A 12,104-nucleotide genomic window follows, 5' to 3' on the forward strand; every position below is an offset into this window, starting at 1 on the left:
ATTAAGAGAGCATGAGCTATGAAGGACTGCCTGGTTTGAAGCCTTTGCTACATAGTAACTATGAGGCTTGGGCATGTTATATAGATTTGCTGACTCAGTTTCTTTATCGGTAAAATGGGTATAATATTGTTCTTTCTTATAGGATTGTCATGAAAAGCCAGTGTTATTCTAAATGTGAACCCAACCAAACCTGTAATAACTGTCAGCTATTTTAAAGAAAATTTTAAGAAAGTTCTTAGTTGCAAAATAGGCCAAAAAGTTTAAATATTTTTAATACATGTTGCGTGTACTTTTAAACTGACTCCCAGAAAGGGTGGAGAAATTTGCACTAGCCAACAATGAATATTTAAAATTATCATTGTCAATTGTCAAATGGATATATATAAATATATATATATTACAAAATATATGTAATAGTTTCACTTTCTTTAAATACTATAATCATTGACTTTTTCTTATGTTTACTGGCAATTTGTATTTCATGAATTATTTATCTCTACTGCTCATTTAAAATGCTTTCTTTTTAGGAGTTCTTCATAGAATAAGGATAGTAATCTTTTCACTGCCATGTATAATGCAATTATTTTTCCACAGTTATCATTTGCTTTTTGATTTTATGTTGATTTTCTTTTGTACAGAATTTTAGCTATTTATGGTATCAAATCAATGAATCTTCTTTTTTCCATTTCTTATGTGCTTAAATTTTTGACTCCATTTGAATAAATATACATGTTTCCTTCTACACTTTTTTATGGTTTTATATTTAAGCTTCTTGTCCATGTAAAATTTATTTTATATTGTGGTCTTAACACTGAGCTTAATTTTTCTCAAATAGTCAACTGTCAAGGAAGGCTTAATTACTTATCATATTTCATGGTTTTGAAGTTCACTTTACCATGTAATAAATTTTTTAGTTAAAATGTGTTTCTGAGTTTTAACATGCTACTGTAATTATGCTAGTCTATATTCTATCTAATGGTGTAAATCCCTCCTCCTCCCCCACCCCGAGTGTACCACTTACTATTTACCTACTGTTTTGACTTTTTCTTTTTTAAAAATATAATAAAATTATGAGCCTCTGTATAATAATTCTGTCCTTGGTGTCCGGAGCTAAGCTGTTCTTTTTTTTTTTTTTTAATTTTTAAAAAGATATTTATTTTTGAGAGAGAGAGTGAGAGAGAGACAGAGTGCGAGCGGGGAGGGGCAGAGAGAAAGAGAGGGAGACACAGAATCCGAAGCAGGCTCTAGGCTCTGAGCTGTCAGCATAGAGCCCCACGAAGGGCTCAGACTCACAAACTGCATGATTATGACCTGAGCCAAAGTTGGACACTTAACTGACTGAATCACTGAGATACCCCTAAGTTGTTCTTTAAACAAACACTGCACTTTAATTTTACAGCTGACCCTTGAATAGCACGTGTTTGAACTGTGCAGGACCACTTATCTACGGATTTTTTATGGTATAGTATTGTAAGTGTATTTTCTCTTCCATGTGTTTTTTTTAAATAACATTTTCTTTTCTCTTGCCATACTTTATTGTATGAATGCAGCATATAACAGATACACAAAATATGCGCTAATTGATTATTTATATTATTGATAAGGATTCCAGTCAACAGTAGACTATTAGTAGCTTAGCTCTGGGGGACTCAAAAGTTACAGGTGGATTTCTGACTGGCAGAGGAATTTACCTCTCTTATCCCCGTGTCGTTCAAAGGTCAACTGTGCTTATATGTTTCTCGTAATTTCAGAATTCTGTACTGGAATATCAAACACATCTACACACAGTAAATCAGTTGCTGTCAAAAGATTTATTGAAGGAAAATCAGCAAGATGAAAACAGACCCATTTTAAAAGTCTGTGACAGAAAAAAAATGAAGATACATGTCCTTGAACTGCTAACCAAAAGCACAAGAAGAGTATGATATCAGTGATTAAGACCTGAAAAAAATTGACAAAAATTCAGGAAAGAAATTTTACAGAAAGAAAATTAAATTGATTCATACATTTATACAAATATTGTTTCTGACAAATTTACATGTTTATGAAATAATCATTTTTTCTTAGTTTGTGTCCAACACAAGCCAGGAACCCTATAAGATTTCTTACATTTCTTACAGGTGGGTGCTAAACAATTACTGAATAGTCTTAATTATTGCAAATATATTTTTTAATAGAAGAGGCATGAAAAAAATCTGTTTAGAATTAGCATTTCAAAACTTTTAATACTACAACAATTTTTTTGAGATAAGTTAATTCAGTTCTCTTCAACTCACACTAAAATGTGCTATTCAGGGTTAACTAAAGTGACATACATCATTAAATGTAGTAGGAAGTGAGCTTTCTTTATTGCTCTCTCTTTATATCCATGAAGGCTGAGATTAAAGACTTTTATATTAAGGTAAATAGATAACTAAATTAAACCTTTTGATACAAGGGGAACTCTTGTATTTGAGTTTTTAAGTTTCCATAAATATATTCTACTGCATGACCTCTATTGCTAAACGTCTGCATTTTTCTGAGTCTAATACTTGCCTTAAATTCTCACATTCTTTAACTTAATAAGATTTTTGCTGAACAAACTTCTTAGATGTTAAAACTAGCTTTCCAGGCTATTACTCAAGTCTATGCGGCATATGTTTTGTTGCTTTCAAATCAGGAACTCATCTGGTTCTTCCTTCAGTAGCTTAAAGACACCCATTTCAGTAGTAAAAGCATCGTCCTCATGGCTTAGGGTATCTAGATCAGAGGTAGTTCTTGCAAGTGGCTCACTGTCCTTAGTTACATATTCCATTGTATTATTTTCAGACAGATCTTTTGTCGTAATAGATGAATCTTCCATGAGGTTCACATCTACTGATATAGGGACTACAAAGTCATATCTAGATTCAACAGCAGTAAGCAAAATGGGATGGTTCTCTGCTTCATTTGTAATATCTTTCTCCACCCAAACATTGACTTCATCCATAGACTCTTCATCAGTTATCAGAACATCTTCTGGCTTATCTTCGCACCTTTCAACAGTGGTAGTGAGCTCAAACACAGTGATGAACTTTTCCTCATCAGAATCTGTTAGTTTAGGCACAGCATTGGGGTCATCCTCTGGAATGTTGAGGTCGATTTCAGTCACTTTCTCTTCTGTAAGGGCAGCTATATCTGGAATAGTGGTGAAGTCTTTTTCAGTAGCAGAAGAGATTTCAGACTCAGGAATAGACGAGGTGGTGATCTGGACAGCCTCATCAGCAGTGACATTGGATTTAACTGAGGAACTGTAATTGTTAACATCGGGTTCATCCTTCTTAGCTGGAAGGGCAGGGGTGTCCACAATGCTAGCGGTGCCATCCTTCAGTGTGCCAGAGACTTCAGAAGTTATAGAGACATATTCATTCCCTGGGCCAGTGGTATCCAAGAGAATATCTTCTTTTGCTATGTTAGTGGAAAAATCTATTAAAGAAACAGTAGCACTTGGTGATGAGATATTACCAATTTTCACTGGAATGAAGTTTTCAGTAATAGAGTCATTAGCCATGGAGTTTGTTGTGCCTATCAGACTAGTAATTTCTTTCTCCAGATGGGTTGATGACCTAATAAGATGAGACTCAGCATCATCTTCTGATTTTAGTTTTTCCTTCAGAGATGTAAACTTGTTGCCTGTTGTTGAAAAATCACTTTCTAGTGTATTGTCATTTAATGAAGTAATGTGGTCTCCTTCTGAGGTCATAGTTGTTTCTGATTTAGGAATAGTGTTGTCATCCCCAAATAAAATGGTTGCTTCAGTTGTTTTCCTGCTTTCTGTTGGAGGATGAGAGCAAATTTTTGGCAAACCATCTTCAGCCATGGGACAAAATGGCACCATGCACACTCACAGGTCTTTCTCTGGGCCCAGTGGTTTCCCTAGGCAGGAGAGTGATGTTCATGATAGTGATTGAAGCATTGGTCATCATGGTGATTGTTGCATCAACCATAGAGCCAATGGCACTGGCTCTCCTTGGAGGTTGTTTCTGTGCTCTGATTGGGCAACTAGTTTCAAGAGTATGGATATTAGATTAAAAGGCAGTAGAATCCTCTCTGATTGTGAAATCAACATTCACAGCTGGATTTGTCTTCTTTTTGTTTATAAGGGATGTGCCTTCCAATATGGAGCTAGTGTCACTTGAAACAGACATAGCAGAGTCTGCCAGGTACTTTGTGGGTTGAGGGTCAGTGGGGAGAACTCTGGAAGCCATGAGATTATCAGCATTAGTTTCAAGTGGCCTGTCTTTCAAGTAAGTTAACAGTATGTTTTTGAGGTGAAGTGTCTTCTCTTGAGATTTATGGTTATTTAAATGTCTAAAAACATTGATGGCAGTTTTGGCAATGAATGTAGCATGCAGAAGGTAATTAGGTAGCAAGGATTTCAATTAGTTTTCCTCTTCAGAGAGTGAATTCTCACTTTTTCAGTAAAGATAATAAGTAAGTAATATTTAGGGTTCTTATAATTTTCTTCTTCATTACAATTCTTACTTTTTTTTGTGAATTAACATGCTTAACAAGGATGATATCAGGTCTTGTAGATTTAATTTCTTCAGGAATATTTTTCTGTAGAGTGTGTTACTTCAACCTAATGCCAGGGAGTTGGCATTATATGTCAGAATTCACCCAGAAACAAAATCAAAATGTGGAATAACTGTATTAGCCTTAAGAGTTTTATCCTCAAATTTCAGAGGGAATGTTTCCTATAATGATGTTAGTTAATTCAACCATCGTCATTTTGTTATCATTCTTAATATTTAGCTATTTAGATGAAAGGAGATTATAGTCTGGTGTTAATATTTTCCCAGTGTTATTAGAAGAAAGAGAATTTTCAGACTCAGATACAACTAAATATGAAAAAGGGCAGCAGTATCAGTCAGAGCAGTGGTTTCCATCTCAAGAGCAAATGCTTTCTCTTCATTAGATTTGGACTCAACCTCCAAGTTTACAGTGTCTTTTCTTAGTTGATTGGCCTGGTATAGACATATACATGACCACTCTCTGTAGAACTATGATAGGTTTTTAAGATGGGAATTTTTCATTTTAAAGACACAGGTAGCTTCTCCAGCTATGTTTTCGCTTCAAGGAGATGTCACTATGAAGGGTCTCAGTGTCTCTATTGACATAAGAAATGCTGTCAGCATCAGGGACAAGGAGGAAAGTCTTTTAAGTTAATGACAGGCATGGCTCTTTATTTCTAAGTCATTTGCAGTGGCAGGAAAGGAAATGAGAAGGTAAACCTATTCTCTGGGTTGATTAACTGGGTTGATTTAACCTCTACTCCACCCCCTCCCCCTTATCTAGTGTTTATGAAGTTTAATTCAGAATAAGCATGGTATAAACAGAAGATTGGTGTCTTTGTGGCAGGAATTCTTTTATTCTGTGTACAAAAAGTGGGAAAAAGGAAGTGTTAACTGTATAATTGCTAGAAGTCAGGTTGGAGTACTTGCTATTTCTTATATTGAATAGAGTTAGAATAAGGAGCAAAATATTCATTTTTATAGGCATTTAGTTCCTGGTTAGAAATGTGAGGTGAAATGATACCATCTTTGTAGACACTAATTTGTCAAATAGTCTTTAATTTCAGGGATTACTATTGTGCTCACATCAACTCTGCTTCTACTAATATAACTGTGAGGTGGGATCACATTGATTATAGCATACAAAGGCTTTTCTTGGCTATAGAGAATATTATTACCATTATCTTGTTTTTTTTTTTTTTTTTTTTTAACCATTGACCTCTTTACATGGACACTTTACATGGAAAGTGTGTGTCATCTATCAAAGAGAAAGAAGCATATGGTGAAAATCCTGGTGGGACTGCTGGAATTTTAGCAATTTTGAGGGTGGAACTGGAATCATCTGCTCTGGGGAACATAGGACACTCTTATTGGACCAACAAGTCATTACCACCAAAGATACTAGCTGACTTAAGGATAGAGGATCAGATTCTATAGGAAGTTCACTTTATCTGAACAATACTTTCCTCTATTGTTGTAGTGTCTATTACACTAATGGAAACAGTTTGTCTTTTCTCAGAAGAGCATCAAGTTTATATTTAAGTAGCAATTTCTTCAGGTCCAGGATGAAAAAAACCCCTTTTGTTAAGTGAAAAAAAAAAAAAAAAGGAAGTTGTTAGCAAAAGAGGGTGAGTTTGCAATAAGGCCTCAGGAATGTTATCTGACAGTTTAGGATTTTCAGCGATACTTGACTAGAAAGAGTCCTCAGATATAGACTTTGAAAATGCTGATGTCATACTGATGCCCACCATTAAGACTGTCTTTGTATGGAGAATATCTTCAGATCTATCAGATGAAATGTAACGTGCAATTTTAAAAGAATTAACTGAGACAAGTGGTGTCTCCTATGGACATTAGAATTCCTACTTTATTATTATTATTATTTATTATTATTATTTTAATTATAATTAATTTATTAATTTTAATATAATTTATTGTCAAGTTGGCTAACATATAGTGTGTAAAATGTGCTCTTGGTTTTCGGGGTAGATTCCCATGGTTTATCACTTACATAAAACACCCAGTGCTCATCCTAACAAGTGCCCTCCTCAATGCCCATCACCCACTTTCCCTCTCTCCCACGCCCCCATCCACCGTCAGTTTGTTCTCTGTATTTAAGAGTCTCTTATGGTTTGCCTCCCACCCTCTCTGTTTGTAACTATTTTTTTCCCCTTTCCTTTCCTCATGGTCTTCTGTTAAGTTTCTCAAGATCCACATATGAGTGAAAACATATGAAATCTGTCTTTCTCTGCCTGACTTATTTCACTCAGCATAATACTCTCCAGTTCCATCCATGTTGCTACAAATGGCCAGATTTCATTCTTTCTCATTGCCAAGTAATATTCCATTGTATATATAAACCACATCTTCTTTATCCATTCATCAGTTGATGGATATTTAGTCTCTTTCCATAATTTGGCTATTGTTGAAAGTGCTGCTATAAACATTGGGGTACATGAGCCCCTATGCATCAGCACTCCTGTATCCTTTGGATAAATTCCTGATAGTGCTATTGCTGGGTTGTAGGGTAATTCTATTTTTAATTTTTTGAGGAACCTCCACACTGTTTCCCAGAGCGGCTGCACCAGTTTGCATTCCTACCAAGAGTGCAAGAGGGTTCCCGTTTCTCCACATCCTCGCCAGCATCTGTTGTTCTCTGATTTGTTCATTTTAGCTACTCTGACTGGTGTGAGGTGGTATCTCATTGTGGTTTTGACTTGTATTTTCCTGATGATGAGTGATGTTGAGCATCTTTTCATGTGTCTGTTGGCCATCTGGATGTCTTCTTTAGAGAAGTGTCTATTCATGTCTTCTGCCCATTTCTTCACGGGTTATTTGTTTTTTGGGTGTGGAGTTTGGTAAGTTCTTTATAGACTTTAGATACTAACCTTTTATCCGATATGTCATTTGCAAATATCTTCTCATTCTGTCGGTTGCCTTTTAGTTTTGTTGGTTGTTTATTTTGCAGTGCAGATGCTTTTTATCTTGATGAGGTCCCAATAGTTCATTTTTGCTTTTGTTTCCCTTGCCTCCAGAGACGTGTTGATTAAGAAGTTGCTGCGGCCAAGATCAAAGAGGTTGTTGCTTGCTTGCTCCTCTAGGGTTTTGATGGTTTCCTGTCTCACATTTAGGTCTTTCATCCATTTTGAATTTATTTTTGTGTATGGTATAAGAAAGTGGTCTAGTTTCATTCTTCTGCATGTTGCTGTCCAGTTCTCCCAGCACCATTTGCTAAAGAGTCCGTCTTTTTTCCATTGGATACTCTTTCCTTCTTTGCCAAAGATTAGTTGGCCATACATTTGTGGGTCCAATTCTGGGTCCTCTATTCTATTCCATTGGTCTATGTGTCTGTTTTTGTGCCAATACCATACTGTCTTGATGATTACACCTCTGTAGTAGAGGCTAAAGTCTGGGATTGTGATGCCTCCCACTTTGGTCTTCTTCTTCAAAATTACTTTGGCTATTAGGGGTCTTTTGTGGTTCCACACAAATTTTAGGATTCCTTGTTCTAGCTTCAAGAAGAATGCTGGTGCAATTTTGATTGGGATCGCATTGAATGTGTACATTAGAATTCCTACTTTAAAAAGAGTCTGTGTATCTTCAGATTTTGTAAATTTATTGGAGAAAATAGAGTTATTGATCTTAGTTGAGGTGATTATCATCATTGTTGGAATGTAGCTGCTGAGGAAGTTTCAGGTTCAATATCTTCATTCATGAGAGAATTCTCAGCTTCAGAAACAGGGAGGTGAGAGGAACAGTTATATCTTGAGATTTGGTTATAGCAACATCCACATTTTTGGCCTCTTCCCCTCCAGTGATTGGAATGCTGGGTGCATGAGTAAAGAAATTGTAATTGAAGGATGTGTTGGCCTGTGGTGTCACTATTGTTGTTGTTGTTGTTTCCAAGGAAGATGGTGTAGATAGCAGGGTTAGATATGACCCTCGTTTCTGCTTTGTTGTTTGTAGGCTTCTCAGGGATACCCTTTGGAGTAATTGTTCCTGTGACTGAAGAATATCAGCACTAAAGAAAGTGTTTCCTTCAATTTCTTTGTTAGCTTGTGGTACAATAGAAATTGAAACCTAAATAATATATATTTTTTATCTTGACAATGGATTAATGTGTATCATTTGTGCTTTCTGAAGTTTGAAGTTCAGTATGTGTTGCTCTGAAATTGGCTAATTTAATTCCAACTGAGAATTTCCTTCTACCATGGAAATGATCTCTGTGTAAGATAAAGATTTTTCATCAGTAGGAATAGTGGTAATTACTTCTGTTAGCAAGTTTGAGTTCCCAGTAATGAACTCAAGGACCTGACCCTGAGGACCAGATCCATCTGGGAGGGAATACTTTGGCATGTGACAGCTTGAGTAAGCTGCTACAGGGACACGGTCAGAATCCTCGTTCACTGATTTATTATCAGCAATGACATTTTTATTCACAAGATAAGGCTTTAGGTCAGCATCTTTTAGAGAGTTTGTTTCCACCTGAATAACTGGATCATTTCCTATTCTATTTACATCTGTAAGGTGATTCAGTTCAGCTGTGTCTTTCACTGCAGAAGCTTTAGTTATTTTCCTTGTGTAATAGAAATTTGGTTTACTATATTCATTAGGAAAAGGAGAAGAAAACTTGGTGGTTGTTTTCTTGGGTTCTGCATTTTGATCACAAAATTCATCAGTACCAAAAATTTTGCTTTTGGTGACAACAGTAGCAGATGTGCTAGGTTTGACATTAGCCATGTTGTCTGAAGAACCTGTAGAATCAGCTTGGAGGACAGTATAGACAAAGGGGACTATTTGACTTTTAGTATTTTTTCCTTTTGAGACAATGCCTTTATTGAAGTAAGGTGAGTCTATAGACACAGGCTCTGATATTAACACTGTTGGGTAGTAGAGGTTTGTGCCTTTTATAAGTTTGGGAGATGCGGTTTCTTTAGTAGGGACTTTAGAAGTTAGGATGAGAATTTCAGGTAGTCCCATATATGCAAGTTTTAGAGACCTGACACTCCCTGATGATGGAAGGCTATAATGGTCAATGTTATTTTTGTTCTTAGTAGAAGTAGCAGGAGCATTTTGCATGTTGGCAGACATCTTTTTCAAAGGATAAAAGAAAGTAAGAGCCGTCTTGATTGCATCTTCTTTGTTTTCTTTCACATTGGAGATGCCATCACTGGAAGGCTGAGCTGAAGGAAAATTACTAAACCTTGAATCATATACTGTAGCTATACCTGTTTGATCTTCAGTAAAGTCAGATATACTGGATGTGGTAGTGTCTCCTCTCTAGGGTGTAAATGTCTTATAAATGATAGGTGCTATGTTTCTCCTGAGAAAATTAGCACTGTTTTTTTTTTTTTATTTTTTTATTTAAAAAAAAATTTTTTTTTCAACGTTTATTTATTTTTGGGACAGAGAGAGGCAGAGCATGAACGGGGGAGGGGCAGGGAGAGAGGGAGACACAGAATCAGAAACAGGCTCCAGGCTCTGAGCCATCAGCCCAGAGCCCGACGCGGGGCTCAAACTCACAGACTGCGAGATCGTGACCTGGCTGAAGTCGGACGCTTAACCGACTGCGCCACCCAGGCGCCCCGAAAATTAGCACTGTTTTTAAACGCATGATTAGTAGTATCCGTTGTGAATGTCTTGCTATCAGCTACGAGTTTTATGTCTGGAGAAAGGGAATGCTCAATTATTTTATGTTCTAAATCAAAGCCTTCAGAGGGAATTATGGTGCCATCATCATCATTTATGGTACCTTTTCCCACAGGTGTTTTGTCAGAAAAACTAGAAGGAAAATTTACACTTGCGTCAATTAGGAAGTGAGTTGTGTGTCTGTGAGCTTTGGTATTGACATGGGCATTAGAATCCTTGAGAGCAATGACATCAGTGTCAGTGCTGTTTTCCTGTCTCAGAATCGTAGCTTGGTAGTTTTCTCTGGCTTTGAACACTGGTAATATTATTTTAGATAGACTGTCTGGAGGAGTAACTGTGGTATGTGGTGCATGAGACACATGTGTCTTGGGGGCATATATGAGTGTGCTCATTTTTATCAGGGAATTATCTGCTCTATCTTCTAATTCTGCAGTATGCATATCTGAGACATATTCAGATCCACTGTCATCAGACATAATAGCTGTATGGTCCAAATATGCTGGAGTGATTTTATATGTAGAAGAAATGTTATCCACTCTTTCTGAAATGTCTTCTGTAAAATAAATGATTTCATATTCAGCTGCCATCTCTCTCTTTAGAAGGTCTTTATGCTCAGATATATTCCCTTGTAAAGTGTTCGCCATGTCTTTTTCAGAGGTAATGATAATAGGTGAAATGATACCTTTATCATATGGAATAATTATTTTCTCATGTGGAATGTTATGATCAATCTTTTTGGTCCTGTCTTTTCCCATACTAGTAACAGGAACAAGTTCAGAATATTTGGAAGTCCTCATGGATGTCGTAAAATAAGAAGGAGGAAAATTTGACCTCCATCGAAGCCTATGTAGTCCAGTTGGAGTGTTTGTGATGGACCCTCCTGTGTTAGTAACTTTATCATGAGAGGTAGGCCTAGGTTCTTCTGGAAGAGTTAATGTGGGATTGGCTAAAAAGATTCCTTTTAAATTGGGAGGTGTTTGAGGTTTGAAGGAAGTAGCATCAAATTTAACACTAAAAGAATCTTCCATATTGCTGTTACCCTTGTAGAGAGGGTTGGGCTCAGTTCCTGATGGAAGGATTTTCCTCATAGCTGGGATGAAAACTGTTGTATTTGTAAAATTATGTAATTCCAATTTAGAAGCTGGATCTTCTTGATCAAAAAGATTAGCTATTTTCTTTCTTTCATAGACACTATCTTGAGAGTCTTCTGTAAGGGAAAAGGCTTTCATCATTGCTCTTTGAGATTTGAAATATATTTTGTCAGTCTTAGGTATATAATTCTCAGGAGTATCTGTATTCAGAGAGAAAAATGAGTCAGCCTCATCATCTGTGGTACTATCTGAGAAAGTAGTTGATCCAATTGGAGAAACATTCCAAGCCAATGGATAGGAATGAATGTCAGCTTGAGTTATTATGACCTGTCTCCCTGAAACATCATCTCCATTAATGGCATCGGCATATTCATTTGCTCTTTCTAACATTTCTGACCTATTTAGTAAAGATTCAGATGAAGATTTATCTGTCATTAAGCCAGAAGTTTCAGGATTTTCAGGTGAGGAATTCGGGATAAGTATGGCAGGTGTTAACAGAGATGGGAATCCTCTAGATTTAACATCTTTTCCAGGTAACATTGAATCACCTCCTCCATAACTACGTTCAGTGGGAAGAACAATGGAATCAGCCATAGTCCTGGCTGCCTTATTCATAGATGAGGAAAAGATTGAAGCTCTGTTGGTTGCTTTCTCAGTATTTTTACCAATGAAGGGAAGATCATCATCAGGAATGACATTGAACTCAGCCAAAGGAATAATATTGTTCTGCAAATGAAGTATATCTGCCAAGTTTGGTTTACGTTTATTTGCATCCAATTTGGCTGATATAGTGGCTTTTGCTTCTTCGGGTACATCATTATTATAATAAGCA

The 12,104-nt window shown here is 36.4% G+C and overlaps 1 protein-coding gene across 1 annotated transcript; it reads right to left on the reverse strand.

Moving 5' to 3' along the window:
• Positions 1–2,650: 2,650 nt before the first annotated feature.
• On the reverse strand, positions 2,651–3,856 carry CABS1 (calcium binding protein, spermatid associated 1). Its single transcript, XM_030311940.1, has one exon. It carries the CDS (start codon positions 3,854–3,856, stop codon positions 2,651–2,653), a length of 1,206 nt encoding a protein of 401 aa, XP_030167800.1.
• Positions 3,857–12,104: the final 8,248 nt, after the last annotated feature.

This window comes from Lynx canadensis, chromosome B1 (assembly GCF_007474595.2).
Source record: "Lynx canadensis isolate LIC74 chromosome B1, mLynCan4.pri.v2, whole genome shotgun sequence".
NCBI lineage: Eukaryota > Metazoa > Chordata > Mammalia > Carnivora > Felidae > Lynx > Lynx canadensis.

Excerpts from the sequence above, each read along its gene's own strand:
- CABS1 (XM_030311940.1), bottom strand. The coding sequence starts at position 3,856 with ATGGTGCCATTTTGTCCCATGGCTGAAGATGGTTTGCCAAAAATTTGC.